Source organism: Alligator sinensis, unplaced genomic scaffold (genome assembly GCF_000455745.1).
Source record: "Alligator sinensis unplaced genomic scaffold, ASM45574v1 scaffold1322_1, whole genome shotgun sequence".
Taxonomy (NCBI): Eukaryota; Metazoa; Chordata; order Crocodylia; family Alligatoridae; genus Alligator; species Alligator sinensis.
The window spans coordinates 2,174,696-2,192,075 of record NW_005842116.1 but is presented as its reverse complement, the minus strand read 5'-3'; the positions used below and the strand labels follow the sequence as shown (position 1 = coordinate 2,192,075).

At 54.9% G+C, this 17,380-nt stretch overlaps 2 protein-coding genes across 2 annotated transcripts in view; one reads left to right on the top strand and one right to left on the bottom strand.

Moving 5' to 3' along the window:
* Nucleotides 1–4,531, bottom strand: part of PLEKHA6 (pleckstrin homology domain containing A6) — a 60,548-nt gene extending 56,017 nt beyond the window's left edge. Inside the window, exons 1-2 of the mRNA XM_025205436.1 lie at nt 4,428–4,531; nt 2,878–2,959 (exon numbers count right to left, since the gene is read on the bottom strand). The gene's annotated coding sequence lies outside the window, so the exon portion shown is untranslated. The remainder of the gene's footprint in view (nt 1–2,877; nt 2,960–4,427) is intronic.
* An 8,437-nt stretch (nt 4,532–12,968) lies between these two features.
* LOC112550458 lies at nt 12,969–14,676 on the top strand. The gene has a single exon (XM_025205442.1). It carries the CDS (start codon nt 13,294–13,296, stop codon nt 14,419–14,421), a length of 1,128 nt encoding a protein of 375 aa, XP_025061227.1. The 5' UTR covers nt 12,969–13,293; the 3' UTR covers nt 14,422–14,676.
* Nucleotides 14,677–17,380: the final 2,704 nt, after the last annotated feature.

The window sequence follows — 17,380 nt, the reverse complement described above, 5'->3', positions numbered from 1 at the left end:
AAGCCTCCTCTCTGCCAGCATAAAGCAGGCACAGATCTCCCTCGAAAAGAGGAGCACGAGGCTGCGGCACCCTCCCTCCGCCTGGTACCAATCCAGGAGGCATCTGTGCCGCAGCCTCCCCCAGCCCGTCAGACAAAGAGGCCCAGCTTGGGCCAGCAGGTCAGAGGCAGATAACCGTGTGGTTGGCTGCTGCTCTGCCCGCTGCCAGAGGGAGAGGAGAAAGAAAACATTTTCTCCTCCACACCATGTCGGCGCCCTGATGAACTGGCCTGAGCACAAAGGGGAGGCTTTGTCTGGAGAGGCATCAATCAGTGGTGAGCAGGGAGGCAACGGAGAGACATGAAGCTCTGCATGGATTTATTCTTTCCCCCAAACAATAATAAACAGTTGTCTGATTTTTTTTTCCCTTCGCCTTGCTGTTTGGTTTCCTCCCCGACCAGCATTTATTGCTCCCTGTGTGGCTTGCTCTTTATCAGCCAGCACTGCCGAGTGACAGAAGCTTATCAGAGAACATGACTCAAGCCCCCAGCCCCCGTCACAACCGTACAACCACTCTGTTTGCTTTGCAAAGGAGATGCCTGACAGCTGACACAGATTCCCCCACCCTTCCGGCTCCCTGCGCTGCCGTCTCTTTGGGCGCACAGCAGCGTTGGTCAAGGGGGAATTTGCTAGTTTTGCATCCTGGTCTCCTGCTGGGTCCAGTCCCTTTAAACTGGATCACAGAGGGCTGAAAGGGACCTCAGGTGGCTGTATCTAGTGCAACCCCCTGCTCAAAGCAGGACCATCCCCAACAAGATCATCCCAGCCAAGGCTTTGTCTAGCCAGGTCTTTAAAACCTCCAAAGATGGAAAATTCAGCACCTTTCTGGGTAAACCATCCCAGTGATTTACATATGCTAGTGAGAAGGTTTTTCCTAACATCCAACCTAAACTTCTGTTGCTGCAACTTGAGACCATTGCTCCTTGTTCTGTCATCTGCCACTGGATGCTCATCTCCAGAGGCTGTCACTCTGCAGACAGCATACACAGGCATAGCTATGGGGGGCAGCACTGGCTTGCTTCAGATGCCGGAGGAAGAAAAACACTTCATGTCAACACCGCCTTGTATGCCAGAGCCTACGTGACACAGCTGGAGGGAGCAGGTCAGTGACCAGAGCATGCATGGCCCTGTGAGGGGTAGACGCAAGGGACTATGACAGCCCGGAGGTAACAAGCAAGAGAAAGCCAAGCTGCTTTGCCGTGTGGCTCGCAGACTGGCAGGCACGGGCCTGGGTGCTGACAGATTCCAGGGAAATTTTAAACACCTCCATCTGCTGGGATTAAACAGCAGAAGGTAAAGGGGAAAAGAGAACGCCTGCTCCACTCCCTGCTGCCTGGGGAGCTGCCAGGCCTACTCCAGAAAGGATGACCCCCATTACCTGTGCAGTGCCAAGGGCCTCTGCCCTGCTGACACTCCTGACCTTGCCAGGGGGATGAAAGGCAAGGGAGGACCTGGGTTCAGAATCTGCCACCTGCTAATTACTCACACCTACGTGATGAACAGAGCTCTCCAGCCAGCATTAATCACCGCCTGCAACCCAGCAATGCCGAAGAGCAAAGATCTTATTAAGAAAAAAAGCTGCTGGACCACTTGGGGGGGGCAGGGGGGGCGGTTGGGTGATGTATGCCACACAAGCCTGACCCCCTCCCCAGAGACCTGCACAGAGGAGCACTCAGAGGTCCTGGGAAGGGGCTGGTCCAAGCCAGGACTTCCCTGGCACTCTCAGGAACCAGCGCGATGATGAAATCTGCACAGTCGCAGCACCTCCCTCCAGCCTGATAACAGCGGAGGTGGAAAGTCGGGGTTGGATTCTGATGGCTGCCTGGAACGGGTGGAGTCGCAGGGAAGTGGCCTGGTGCTCAAAGCCCGCTTCCACCTGGGACGGGTGTGGGACAAAGTCTCCAGAAGGCAGTATGAAACTAGGCCCCAGAGCACCCCGCCAGAATGGAACAAGCACTCCTGGTGCTCCTACCACTTGGAGGGCTCATCCTTCCCCTTGGCACCCCGCAGGCTGCTCAGAACCAGCTCACTGCACTGCATCCCAGCTGTGCATCCACCCCCGGGGGCAAGTGGCGCAGCAAGGGGAGGCGCTTGCTTACAGACCAAGAGCTCTTTTCTCCCAGCCAGATGGCAGTCAGGAGAGAGCTGCAGGGAGGGGCAGATCCGGCCCTGGGATGCCAGCAGGGCAGTGTCCACTCTGGGGAGTCACCTCCTCACCAGCAGCAGGTAGCCCAGGCTGCCTCTGCATTAGCTGAGGAGCACAGACCTGTCCAGGGAACAGAGCATTCCTGGCACAGCACAGACAGCGAGAGGAGCAGGTCTCACTGCTTCCCAGCTCTGCAGCGGGCAGGAAGGAGCCAGCCGGGAGCACTGGGCACTCATGCTGCATCTCCCTGGCAGCCCTGGCTCCACTGCAGCTTGGGAAGGCTGTTGCCATGTGGGAGGCAGAGAGAATCCCCTAGCTGGCTTTCGCTAAGGATCTCAGGTGTGAGAGATCACAGTGGACTGAGGTTACCACCTTCCCTCCCTGGTAGGGACCACAGAGCAGCTCCCATTCAGCTGGGTCTTACTGGGCAGCAACAAGCAGCTGGAGCAGGGAACGTATGACTGGTGCAGCCTGTAGGCATCATGACAGGTCTGGCATGGCTGTGGCTTGGGAGTCTGTGTTTGTGGGCAAAGAAGCCCACAGCTCCCTGCAACAGGAACCAGCTTCCTAGTGGTCTGCTCAGCTCTGTGGTTATCCAGGTCCTTTTGCTTGCCACGAGGACAGAAACCACCTAAGTGCAAAAAGCCCCATTTCCCTTCCACTTTCAATTGTCCAGTGCAAACAGCTCTGACCTCTCAGCTCCCGGGTCAAGTGAAGGGACTTGTTGGGAGAAGCAGGCTGGAACCCAGCAGGCACACCGTCCCTGTGGTATCCCTAGAGGGGAAGAAGAAGAGACCCACTGCAATGCCACCCCAGGCAATCCAAGCATGATAGCCATAGGCAGCTCTCCCAGAGAACTGGACATGATCCTGAGAGCAAAGAGCATCACTGCTGGTGGCACAGACCACAGGATCTCAGCCCCAGAGGCTGCTGATAGGGGCTGGGTGAAGTAGTTGCAACCCACATCACTCTGCACACTGGCAAGCGGACATGCAGTCCCTGGGCACAGCCCCCTCTTGCACTGCCTGCCTCATGCTGCATGCAGAAGATGCTCCCAGGCTGAACTCAATGGCTCTGCCCCTCTCCAGGGACCTCTGCACCCCCTTAGGCCCCCAGTTCTTCTCAGACTGGGGCACAGTCCCCACTGCAGCTGCCCCACCATCCAACAGCTGGGCTCATCAGAGGGGAAAAGGATGTGGCCCATCGCATGACCAAGGGGGTCTCTGCACCATTAAAAATAATTCCATCAGCTGCAAGGACACCCCATTCAAACCTGTACCAGAAGCACAGCACAGACCTGTCTCAGGGACTCCAGGCAGCTTTAGTCCATGCTACACAGGGCCCTCTCCAAAACAGGAGCAGAAGGCAGGAAAGGTGGTGGAATCTCCTCCCATGCCATGGGCTCGCTATACAACAAACCAGGGTCTCTAGCCTTTGCTCCCACTTCAACAGACTCTCCTGGCCTTGCATGTGTCCCTACAAGCTCCCTGAACACCTTTTTTTGACCCAGGGGAATCACCAGGGAATCTCAGATAATTCAGCATTCAGCCCCACTTTGGGCAGCAGAGGTTGGTCTGTAAAAGTTCAGGCTGCTCTGAGCAGCTCCTGGATTGCAGGCATCAGAGAAATCAGTTCAGCACAGCCCCATTGGCAAGGGACCCCTTAGGGTCCTCAGGCTGATGAAGAAACCTAGCACTGTCAAAGATCAAGACAAAGAGCATCTACGAGCTGCAGAGAGAGAACTACAGTATTTGATGCTCACCACTGCTGTTAAAGTCTAGAGCAAAGTCAGGATAAGACTCACTCTCTGGATGTGCCCCAGTGCTGGTACCTTCCTCCATCAGTCCTCACACAGGAGCCTGGAACCCGTGACCCCACTGGGGACAAGAATCTGCCGTCACTTCAGAGCAAGGCAGCAGCTTTGTCAGTGCCCCAGCTGTGAGAGCAAAATTCACCCTCTGCATGAGGCTGCACCAGGCTTCAGCACAGGTCCTGCTAATGGGCTTGGTTGTTTCAAAACCCTTGGGATAGTCTCTGCACAGAGACCCCCCGAAGGAGGGGATCCTGCCAAAGAAACACCTTCCTGTTGGCCCCAGACACCCAGCAGCACATCTGGCGTGCTGGCACCATTCCTGGGGATTGGACCTCTTCCTCTGCCCCACCATTAGCAGCTTCCAGTGAGCGGAGAAGCCTGTCTCCTGTGCTCACCCGAGGAGCCAGTAAAAAGAGAAAAAGCACTCACCAGCCAAGGCAGAGCCTTCACCGGAGCTGGGAGGGAACCGTGCTGGGAACCAGAGGGATGCTTGCAAGCGGCTGCTCCTGGACGGGAGGCTGCTCCTCAGTGCAGGCTTCACAGTATCCAGCGCAGAGCTCAGGCCCCAGCATCCCAGGAGCAAACACCCAGATGCGGCCGGCAGGTCTAGGCAGAACCTAGCATCGCTCTGCCTAGCTGCGGCTGCTCCCCTCTCTAGATTCACAGCGTGGGTTAATGTCGCTGAGCCCTGTTGGGCTGTATCAACTGCCCTTCCTGCCCCCAGTGAAGCAGGAGGGGAGAGATGCAGGCCAGAGCCCCACTCCTGGGCTCTGCACCAGGAGAGCGTCGGCTGCCCCCACTCAGAGCAGTGACGCTGTCCCCGCCGCAGACAATGGGAGATGGGCTGAGCTGCACACGCTTGTCACCCAGTGAGGTTGTGTCCTGACCCCCCTGCAGACCCCATACGCTCCCCGGTGCTGCAGCCCCTTGCCGGACCCTGAGCCAGGCCCTAGTGGCTTTCACCACGCTGGAATATGTTTTCCTTCATAGCCCAGGGAGATTGTCATTGTTATCAATCATTAACAGCCACCTACGCTGCCAGAGGCCTTAACCCCTTCCAAGCCAGAGCACTGCAGGGCTGCCCTGGCAGGCATCTTGCGCAGGGCTTGCTGCAGCTCGTGTTCCTTTAAAGGCCACCCCACCTTGTCTTTGCTCCCAACCACAGCCTGATGCTGGCTCCGTCCCAACCAGCCACAGCGCTGAGGTGACTGTGGGCTCTCCTCCAGCCTACCTGAGTAATGCCATGGCCTCCCAGGGAGAGAAAGCTAATCCCCAACCCCCTGCACTGGGGTCCCCTCCAGGGATGGGAACAGAAGCCAGGGCAGCAATTGCCAGGTATCTGGTGAGCTTAAGTGGTAAGGTTTGCTCCCCCTGGACCAGCAGGGGGGCCTTGGGGTATGTTGGGAGGGTCACCAACAGGAGCAAAAACAGGTGCCTCTGTAGCCTGATTCCCAGGGAAGAAGCCGGAGGGTTTCACGGGGCATTTGCTCACCGGCAGAACCCCGGTGCACATCCTTCCCTGCCCCGCAGGGTACCTGCAGTGGGCACAAAGGGCTGGACTTCCAAGCATGGGGCACCCTCCTCTGCTGCTGCCAGGTTTCCCTGGGGGCTCCGTCCTGCAGCCTCTCCCCACCTGGCCTCCACCCCCTCGTCCTGCTCTGCTCTGCCTCTGCCCTCCCCCCGTGGCCCCACTCTCCGCTCCTGCTGGCAAGCCTGATCCGAGTGGACAAAGGAGCCAAGCAAAGCGACGCCCAGATCCATGCCAGGACCTTATCTCACGCACGTCTTGGCTCCGCCACCCGGTCAACAGTTCCGGGCTGGCTGCAGTGCCCTGTGCAGACCCAGCCTGGCCTTAAAGAAGCAGCACCAGCCCAGCCTCTGGGCCTGGTAGGAGCCCTTCACCAGGCCTGGATGGAGCTAGCTCTTTCCTGGTGCCACGTGCACCCTTCCGGAGGGGACCCTGTGAGCATCCCTGCAATTAAAGGTTTAGTTATAAAAGCAAAATGACCTCTTCTGGGCTGTAGCGCAAACCTTACAGCTTCGGCCTCTTCCTCCACCAGGGCTGCCTGCCTGGAATGGGGAATACTGTAGTAATCCCCTCACACTCCTCAAAGATGTGTTTACCCTGAAGCATAATGATGGCAGCTCCATATTAGCTGCATCACTGCTAAGCATCTAATTGGAAAAAGACGGCGCCTCCAGTCTCCCTGCTCCCTCCAGCATAGTGCAATGCCAGCCCCCCTGGACCTCCAAGGCCATCACGGACAGCACAAGGGGCAAATTCACCCCTCAGCAACATGGGCTGAAAACACCTAAAGAGAAGTCTCCTCCGACACAGAGCAGGCACTAGCAATATCTGCTCTGCTCCTTGCCAGCGAAGGCCGACCTGGGCTGTTCTTCAGAGAACTCAGTCCCTGGAGCTCAGCAAAACCCGGAATATGACTCAAGTTTCCTATTTGGTGCTGTGCAGCCTCATCAGAGCCTCCCAGAGCTGCACGCCTCGCGGCTCTCCCCCGCAGCAAGTCCAGCCACCCTAGTGCCATGCCACAGAGCTCCCGGTGCCTCTCCACACCCAGCATCGGGGCACCGGTGGTATCCTCTTCATCTCTGCTGGAGGGCCGGCTGCACCGCAACTGTCACTACTGTGCTTTGGCACTATTTTTTCCAGACGGCTGCCTGGGAAAGGCCCGACACTCCAGCGACGGGGGCTGAGGGCCAGGACGGAGGGGCATCAGCAGAGCTGTTGAGGGGGTCCTAAGACTGGGGTAGCGAGGTCAGAGTGGGGCTACAGTGCATCAGCAAAGCAGGCCAGGTGGGAACAAAGATCAGAAAGGACTGGCTGTTCAGACTGGGAATGCACAGGGACTGGATTTAAGGAGGCTGCAGGGCAGCCCTGGCAGGGCTGGAAGGTGGCAGGGTGGAGCCAGGACTGGAGGAGCATTGATCCAGACAGCAGGGTACAGCACAGCTGCGTGGGCGAAGGGTGCATGCGCTGCCTGGCTGGGCCGGGGCTTTCCATCCCTCCCTGGATGAGCGTGGAAGGACTCCAAGCAACCAAAGGCGATTCTGGCAGGCGACGCAGCAGCTGGATTCTGTTATCCCACTCCCAGCCACGGACCCGAACACGGCTCCTGTCATCCCTGGACCCACACGCCCCTCCAGCTGGAAGCAGAGCAGCACCCCGCACATCCCGCTTTCATGTGTCAGCGCAGCCTCTGGCCCGGAGCCTAGTCGCAAACCCCACCGCTGGAAAGGCGAGAGGACAAAGAAGGGCTGGATGTAAACACAGCCGGAAGGGCGGGGAAGGTTACCCGAGCGCTCTGGACAGAGCCAGCCCATGCCAGCCCACGGGGGGAAGCTGTCCGCACGAGAGGCCCCCTGAGATGGAGCAACGGAGGGTGGAGACCTTCTCCCAGCCAGGCACTGTCTGCCTTGGTGACGCCGAAAGATTTAATGCCTGTCTCCTCTCTCATGCAGTGGGGGCCAGTAAAAACTGCAGGGCAAAGCCTGGCTGAAGGGAGACTTGAGCCCTCCATGTCCCATGGAGCCAAACCCCGCTCACCCTTTCCTCTGCACCTCCAGAGCAGTCGCTGGGCTCAGGGCTCCTCTGCTCTGGGCACGGCACAGATGCAACGCAGAGGTATCTCACGGAGGGCATATCACAGACGAAGGGCTTTGAAGGCCCAGACCAGTGGCACACGCAAGGATGGCCGCAACCTGTCCACCACCATGCAGGGAGGTCACGTAGGAGCCCAGAGCCAACTCTCTCGAGTCTCAGGACAGGGTCTCCACCACGAGGTTGCTTCCCGTTCCTGCTCCAGCACCACCAGCTTGACCCATCTCGTCTGATTCTTTGTGACAGTCATTTTGGCTCTCTGTCCTGCCGGAAGGCAGGCTCCTTCCCAGCATCTGCTTGACTATTGAGCAATGCTGTGTGGGGGCAGGAAAGACATTCCCTCCACCCTGCCGACTGCTGGCTTAGCCCCGCAGCCAGAGACCTCCTTACCCCCATTGTTATCAACTCATAGTACTCAGAGAAGAGACAGAGCTCTTCGATCACCAAGTGCCTGTAGCTCTCAGCCTGCAGGTTATTAATGGCTGTAACATTAGCTGACCCCAGTTAAAATCCAGCCACAGGATTTGGCTCCATCTCTTCAAAGCCCAACAGCAGAGCTAGCACCAGCTCCTGCATTTCCCTCTCGCTGGAGAGTTGGTGCTTACGGAAACAGCACTCCCAGCTGATGGCCACAGACATCTTAGCCTGAGCAAGGACACTTGGGCTTCTCAGTACAGCGGCAATACATCTCCAGCCTTTTTGCACCCGACATCTCGCTTTGCATCAAAGGAGAAGTGTCATGATCACCCCTTCACAGATAAACCCAAGGGAGAAGCGACTGGCCTGAAGGCAGCAGCTGGGACCAGAACCCAGTTTGACCACGTGCCAGGCCACTGGACCTTGCTGGTTGCCAGCGGTCACTGTAAATGAAGCCTCTGTTCCACAAGCAAAACACTCCATGCTGCTCCCCCCATCGCACGCCCCCACTCCTCCTCCTTCCAGAAAAAGCAGAAAGGAGGGCATGGAGCCAGAAAGAAGCAGCTTTGGACTTGGAAGGAACTCAGCAGACCAAGGAGGACGAGGAGCTGAAAGGCCAGAAGCTTTAAAGAGACATGTCCACGGCGCTGGCCACGGGATCCGGGAGGGAAGGGCACCGCTGCCCATCCGGTCTATCAACAAAAGCGGTTTTCATCTAGACACAAAGTATGGGGGGCGAGAACCCTAATCTGACTGCTGTGCCTTTCTGCCCAGGACCTCACAGCCCCCAAACTGCTCTCACCTGGGGTCACGTATTAGCCCCAAAAAGAAGACACTGCAGTGGAGAAGGGCTGAGTCACCTAAGATCACATATGGAGTCCCTTGGCTTCCTCCCATCCCTCCTTACAGCTGCGTGTTCAGGGAGGAGGGATCACTAAGGTATTTGTGCTTTAAAGAAGGAGGATGCCAGTGGATGCCTGAAAGGTTTTGGTAACTGTGGGAGGTATAGCTGGGTGGAGACAAGGTTCCCACCCCACTGAACACCCCCCCACCAGCACCCACATTTTGGGATGGGGCAGGGGCTTCCGCTGGGTGTCTGTCCTAGCATGTTCTGGCTCTGTGGGGGAAGGGGAGCAAGCTGGGCTTGTGCCCTGCCTTGGGAAGATTTTGAATGATTAACCTCAAAGCAAGCAAGCCCTGTCACTAGGAAGCACAGCTCTGCCAAGGCAGAGACCAATGCACTGTGTGTGTGAAAACAATTGCACACGTGGGTTTGTGCACGCATGTGCCAAGCCCGGCGTGTCATGTGCAACTCAGTGCATGTGTGAGAGAGAGGGGGTGGGTGCACAATGCTGCGCCAGGCAGCCTCGGTGGGGGTGGGGAGAGAAGGGGATGAATGAAGTGGAGAGGAGACCTGGGAAACCAACCCCTTTACTAGTGCACCTGGCGCCAGCCTGGCCCAGCAGCCATGGGTCCCACCAACAAGGTTATGCCCAGCCCAGAAGTATAAGCAGCTGCCTGATCCAAACCCCAGTGCCCCCACAAGTCACAGCAGGCAGGCAGGCAGGCAACCCCACTACCACCCTGCAAACAGAGTCACTGAGAGAGAGCAAGTACGCAGTATTTGCTCTTCCCTAGGTGTAGTCCAGAAGCCTCGATCCCATCAGGCTGAAAGCCCAGCCTCCCGCATTCATCCCCAGCCCCCAGCACGGTGCCCAGGCTCTGACCTTCGCAGCCGCCGCTGATGTGTGCATTGCTGAAATATCCTGGCTTCTCTTCTTCCCTCCCCTCTCATCCCCCAGCCCTCTCTCTTCCCATTCAGCGGCCCCTTTGCCAAGGCAAACGCCCTGAGCACATCTGGCTCTGGCAGATCAGAGGCAGCTAACGAGCCCCTCTGCGACTGGAATCCAATCCTGCGATTGCACAAAGCAGGCCCGGGTGGCTCCCAGGTGAGAACCAGCCTGTGTCTCTGCTCCTCCTCCAATGTGGAAGGCGCTCCAGGAGAGAGGCAGGGCTGCGGGGGGCAAGGTGAGGAGGGAGAAGGCAAGAGCAGAAGAGCTTTAACACAGAAGCAACCCCAGTTTCCTTGGAGGTGGGGAGGGGGTTGGGACTCCCAGGCCCTCCCCAATTCTCTCTGCTTGGACATCAGTCCAGTAGCAGCACCTGACCTGCTTCCATCCATGGATCTCCAAGCGCTTCCCAGAGATGGAGAAGAGTCCCTACCTCAGTTGGAGAGATGGAGGCCTAAAGAGGGGAAGCTGCTGTCTCAGTCACACGGTCAGGCAGCAGCAGAGCTGCGGAAGGAAGGCAGGTCTTTTCACTCCCACTCTGATACCCTGTGCAATGCACCATGCTGCTTCCCCGAGTTTGAGATGTACATGGTGACTCTCAACAGACCCTCTGCAGGGGCCAGGAACAACTGTTCTGGGTCAGGCCAATGGTTTTCCTTTTATCCAAGTCTTTTTTGAGAGCAGAATCACAGAAAAGCAGGGCTAGCGGGACCTCAGGGGGTCACATCTAGTTCACTGCTGCCCAAGCCATCTCGTCCTAGCGCTTGCATAACCTGTACTTCAAATCTTGCAGTGATGGAGACAGAGAAGGCTCAGAGAACCCAGGAGTCTTGGTAGCCAGCCCTGGCTTTAAGCATTAGACAGCAGTTTGTTGGAAGGCGACATGTTTCCAAAACCAGCCGAAATCCCTGAAGCGGGATCTAGTGAACACAGCAAGAACTCCCATGAAATATTCACACTAAGGCTGTCACCAGACAGTTGTGACCTCAGAGCTGCAATGTTTTATGTCCTTAAAAGCGTAGGAGATGTCTCGAACAAATTCTCACACGCACCCCCGCACGCACACACACCCAGCAGCCTTTCAGTAACCACTATCAAGGCTGCAGCAGAGAGGATGAACTCTGTCTAAACCTTACAATCTTCCACCAAAAGCCCTCCATAGTCCCAGCATCCTAACAATGAACCAGTCCTAAACTGGTCTTGAACAAACACCTGAATGATTCACCTACCCAGCATCTGGCTCAGGGGCCTGTTTTGGGGATGGATTTAATAAAAATAGGGTTTCCCTTAATAAAAAGACAACAGCTATGAAACAGTGGAAAACACAAACCTAAGCAAAGTATAAATAAGCTCAGACACGAAGGGTCTCATGAAATCTCAGCACACTGGAGGCTTGCACTCGTTGTCATCGCCATGCCCTCAGCATGTACATTTAGCCTCCTCATTCGCATGCATCCGGGTGGCATTTCATGTGTTGTGCTAGGGCTTCTCACTGTTCCCTCACCTTTCATCCCCAAACACTTCACGGTGTATTGCTACTGACATGTGGCCATGCCTGGCGAGGAAGGGAGCAGGCAGCTAACATGCAGCAGAACAGTGGAGAAAACACATTTTGGCTATAGACAGGCACAGGCAACCCCCCTTCTTTTATAAAATGCCCTGAGATCGTCACTGTCTGCGTAGTACTGGCAGATTTGAAAGGCCTGGCTAGGAAAGACATGACCTCAGGTCTTAAACTCCAGATCAGGGGCTCGCTCAAACCCCTCCATGCAGTGCAGCCCATGGTGCAATTGTAGTCCCAGTGCAGGTAGTGACTCTATTTCCGGGGTCACGGTCTCTACTGGGCGCTATTTTTATAGCTGCAGCACCTGAGAGCCAGAGCTGGGGCTGGGATCAAGCTGCCCATGGCGCTCCGGTCCCAGAGACTGCTGGAGTGGAAGCAAATTACCCGGTGCCTACTGGCATCCTGGCCACTTGCCTTCCCTCTGCTGTCACAGCAGGCCTCTTTGTAACTCAATTACACGTCCCCCCAGGCACCCGCTGATCAATGATGGAGCCACCAGTGCCAATTGCAACCCGGCCTCTGCACACTGCGGGGCTTTGTTGGCTATCCCCACCAGGTCTGTGCCTGATCTGAGCTAATCCTACGCCTTTGCTCTCTTTCCTGGGCTCTAATCCTGCACTTCCCCTTCCTACAGTGACAAAGTCACCTTTCAGGAACATTCCTTGTTAATTGTCACCTGCCCTAGACTTGCAAGCCGAAAGCAGCCTCTGCCTCTCCTCCCGGGAAACTGCCAAACATCTGACTCACCTGCATGGCAGGCTCTCGCCCCCGTGCGCGGGAATCCACTCCTATCCTTCACCTTGCTCTTGGAAGGGAGCCTCCCAGAGGGCCCCACCTACCCAATGCCCCACTAATATCCTGTCCCAGTTCTCACTGGAAGGGAGTGTGTCTTCTCCAGACAGAACCTCCTTGGCGACCATCTGCACCGAGATGGAGGATTCTGCTGGCTCTTCTGTGTCCAGCAACTTGCAGAGGACGGGACAGCGAACGCACAGGCCTGACTGACAATCACATGTCCAACACAGCACGCTCCTTGTCGGGAACCCCACAGAACAGCATGCCATAGCTCGCTGGCTGACGGGCATGAAAAGACCATCATCATCTGGCTCATTTCCATCCTGAGATCCTGCAGCACTCTTGAAAGGTCAGCATGATTATGCCCATTTACATATGGGGAAATCAAGTCATAGAGAAGAAATGATTTGCCCAGTGTTAGCCAACAAATCAGTAGCACAGCTGGGATTTGAACCCAAGTCCACTCAGTCCCACTAAGCCTCTGACTCCTCCATTTGCAAACGTAACTGAATTCAGACTAAGGTGCAAACTCTTTCCTTGCATTGGTCGCAGTCACTCACTGGAGTTCAGCGGGGTTGTACCGGGCCCAAAGGGCCTGAAAACAGTATGCATGAGGGAGGAGGTCACTTAGGACGCATTGACACAAGCTGCTTCTGGGATCATGTGTGGTACTGGGCTTCTGCATTTCCCTGTTCATTCAAAGACAGCATGTACAGTCCTGGCCCCACAGAAGGGAGATTTCACAGTGCATTGTCTGGGATCATTAGTCTAGGAAGAAAGGAATGAAACTGCCACTCCAGATCAGACTGAGGGCCTATCCACACTTGGTCAATCCCTGAGTGACCAGCACCAGCTTCTCCAGAGGATGCTGCAGGCAATCACAAATGGGCTTTCTCCTCCATTCGTTTAAAGGGAAGGGCTGGACCAACTCCTGTTTACCTGCTTGTACTGGACAAACTAGGAAATGCGAATCCAGGGGGTCTGTCAGAACAAACCCAGAAGATGAGAGAATAACTTAGAGGAAAAGCTCCTTACAGTATCTTCCAGGATGCAGCTGGGCTGGTCTTACTCCTTTTCTTAGGTCTCTGCTGGGCACAGGTATGCCAGTGAGAAATGGCCCCGGGCACACTAGCAATCATGCATGCTTGTTGTAGGTACTGCCCAGAACCCGCTGCCCAACAGAGAGAAGAAAGCGGTGGAGAGCAGTGGGTGCAGCAAGAGATGCCTATGGCTAGAGCCAGCCCCAGCCGCTGGCCCCGCTCTCCTGCCTGCTTTGTGCTCCTTGGCAGAACGGGGCCCTGTACTCGGTCCAAGAGAAGGAAGCGTCTCTGGCCCCGGAAGCCCAGCACTGGGGCATCGTTTGTTTGCGTGCAGCTGGAATCACTGAGAACCATGCAGCCATTTCCTCGCCGGGGGCTGAATCTTCCCCTCTGTCCCCTCGTGCGTGCAAGGGGAATGGAACTGGTGGGCGGGGGGAGGTGTAGTCTAGCTGGAGACCCAGGGAGGCAGAACCCCCCTTGGAGCAGGCTGTCCACCCATGGCAGAGGTGGCTGCAGCTCCGCTTGGCTTCTCTGGAGGTTTGTCCCCTGCCAGGTTTGCAAGCAATCTACGTGCCTTGTCAGCACAGAGATGTCACGCTGTCAAGTAAGAACCTATTCAGCAGATTCCATGCATACCTGCCCCATGCGTCTGCTGGGGCACCGAGCTCACACCTGTCAGCTGCCACCTTGGCAGGGCGGAGGCTTATCACAAGCACCTCAATCCTGGGAGAAGCCCAGAGCATGTTTGGGCTCCACTGCCGTCTGCTGGAGAGACCTGCAACAGCTTGGCTGTGTCCTACGCCCTCCACCACTGATGGTGGAGCAAGCAGCTGGAGCCCAAAAAGGCAAGAGCATTTTGGGAGCGCAAGGAGTTCTGCGGGGCTGCAGGCTGCAGCACAGCTGGACCGTGAGGAATGGATCAGTCATGTTTACAGCTAACATTTGCATCTGGAGCTTCTTCACAACCATATTTCAGTGGCCCCGAAGGCTCACATGCATGGTGTTGGAGGAAGAGCCCCTTGTACAGGTCTGGCTCCAGTCAACTCGCTGCACAGACACCGCACAGCTGGTGGGAGAACCTGTAATGCAGTCAGGGGGTCAAATTCAAACCACGTTTGCACCTCTCGATGGTAGCATGGGGAGCCAAAAGCACATCTTGGAGGCAGAACTGGGCCCAAAATACTCCACATGGCAACTCTAATGATAAAACTCAGGGCATGAAATGGCAGCTGGACTCTGCTACTTTGAATTCTTAGCAGCATGTTGGAGGTCTTCATGTGTTGAGTTGAGCCTGGTGGAGCGCTACCAAGACACTACTGGGCACATTTAACTCTGGAACTGCAACCACCATGTGTACAGAAGTTTTAAAATGTCCCCCCATCTCAGTGGACCAAAAACAGCCATTTCTATTCCCAGAGCTGCTGCCCCCAGTTACAGGATGATGCACATAGGATGCGCTCTCTCACGGAAACCTTATTTTTATTCTTCCTTTTAGCCATTTTCCATTATTTAAAATAAAAGCCATTTCACCAAATTGCTCCCTCTTCATGCATGAAGGCATCAGCACAGAATCAAGAGGCAGGCCCCCTTAACAATTATGAAACTGGCTTTAAAAAGGACGAAATTTTGGAAAATAATGTGGCTGGGATTCTTTAGATTTGCTTCCAGGTGTTCAATCATTCAGGGAACTGCTTTTTCATGCTTTCCTCGATGACCACAAGGGCCAGGAACTATCCTTGAAATGAAAGCCAAGGTTCTCAGGTAACGACCCGATTCCAGCAGTGAAAGCTCTAAGGACCACACCAACCATGAGACGACGCTTTTGAAGAGAGAGAGCAATGCAACCACACTTAACATTTGGGGAGCTCCCATTTCCAGTCATGAAAAACAAAAACAAAAAGCAATCCCACCCAGTGCCATCAACTCCCACCGAGCAAACCTTGACCCAAAGTTTAATGGTTGCTTGAGGTTTGTAAAGAGAAGCGGGACATCATTAACTGCTCTCTCCAAATGTTGTGATCTGTCTGGTTACACTCCACCTCACTCTCCACCACACTCCCCTCACCTTTACAGCCACTCTACCTTCCCACCATGAAGCTGTTTTCCAACTCTGCCTGCTCCCAGTGCTTGCAACAGCCTCTTGCCATCTACCGTAGACACACCGCATTGCATACACCGTGTGCTACAGAGGCTTGGAGTTCAAGTGTCCAGTAAGCACTTTGCTCACCAGGGATCCTGGATTTCTCCATTAAAAAAAAAAAAAAATCCTCCATTTTTGGTTAAAAAAAAGTAACCCCAAATCCACATTTTTCCATGATTTAAATGAAACACCATTTATATATTAAAATACACACACACACAGAGTGGCATTTCATTTTAATCACGGAAAATGTGGATTTGGGGTTACTTTTTTAACTGAAAATTGGGGATTTTTTTAAATCAGAGAAAACCAGGATACCTGCTGATCACACTGTGCCAACAGCACCCATCTTTGCAGCTTGAGCTAAAGGACAATCTCCGTTGCCTGTATAGGGGACATGACACATGGGTGTGCAGTGCCTATCAACTCAGTACCATATTTGATTTGGGGATGGACACTTGAGGTTCGTCCTTCCTACATATCTAAGATGTGCTGAGCCCCCATGGCCATGCAACCTCACGTTTGATGCAAGGGCTGAACAGCAAAATGTCCACGGAGAAGTCACCGATTCTGGAAGTCATTCCGTGTTGGGGCCCATCAGAGCACAGTCACAGCCGGGTGTTGGGTGCCTTGGCACAGCTACTCTAGAGGCTAAATCCCTTGGTATGAATTAGGTTTCTATTGAGACCTGTAGCCCAAAGTGCATTAGCACTAGAATGGGAACAGATCAATAGCTGGGTGGCCTTGGACTCGGGAGGGCTGGGTTCAATTCTTTGCTCTGCCCCAGGCTCTCAGTGTGACCACGGGCAACTTGCTCTGTGCCTCAGTTTCCCCTCTGTACCATGGTAATGACAGCACTACCCCTATCCTCCTCCGGGACAGCACAGTGGGTTAGATCAACTCCTGCACAGAGCTCAGCTAGCACAGCAGCGGGTGTAGCACGTACATAACAAGCACCAGATGATTATGATATTGAGGCACAAGTCCTCCTAGCCAGTCATTAAACATACATATTGCCTTGAGCTTTGGAGCACCTGAGCTCAAACTAGTCATTAAAATCAGCATTGGGGCCAGCCCAGCAGCTGGCTCTTCACCTTAGCACAGAAAACTTGCACTGAGCTGGGAAGGATGGTTCATTCATAGCTCTGCCATGGGGCTGTGGCTGGGGAATGCAGCTGGGACTGATGCATGGGCCTTTTTGTGAATCGCAGGCACGTTCCCAACACCGGAACAGACTCTAATTAGTGCTTCCAGCCTACTACAGCCCAGCAGGCAAGGGCTGGGTCCTCCAGAAAGGCTGTCGCAGCTTCAAAGCACTCCATCCTGACGGGTGCTCAGGAATGGGAGCAGCAGGTGCTCAGCACTTCACGGCACTTACCAGGGCTAGGTAAGATCGCAGGAATTTTGAAAGGCGGAAGCATAGCAGAAAGCAGCCCCTCCCAGCCACCTCCAGAAACACCAGAAATAAAGAGTGGGTTTTACTTTGATTTTGCAAAGCTGAATTTTGCAACTCAGCTGTGACGGGATGTTTCCAATTGAAGCCAGGCCCATTCCAAAGCTTCCCAAATGTCCTATTTACAAGCAAAAAAAGATGCCAATTTTTTTTTCCCGTGGAATTAATAAATACAATTCTTCCTGCAAAGCTGCAATAAGATGCAGACTGGGTGTTGTCACCGTCAGGCTAGTATCCTGCATCTCCCTGCTGCTCAGCCACCTCCTGGAACAAGCTGGGTCTCTTCATCCAGGAGGGATAAAGTCTAGCCAGGTAGCAGAGGGGAGGGAAATCTAAAACCCTATGCAACCATCCCATACAAGATTGTCGGGTCTTCCTAACAGATGGACTCTGGCTATATCAGTGCCAATTGGGTGCGATGCAGGATCTAAAGTGCGAGCTCTGCCTTAGAGCATGCCTGACATCAAACAGGAGAACCCAAGCTATCCCTTCCAGCCTCACAGCCTAAGTATTGTCCTAATGGCCATGCCTCTTCTCTGCTTCTCTCCTTCCCACCCACAGTCCCTA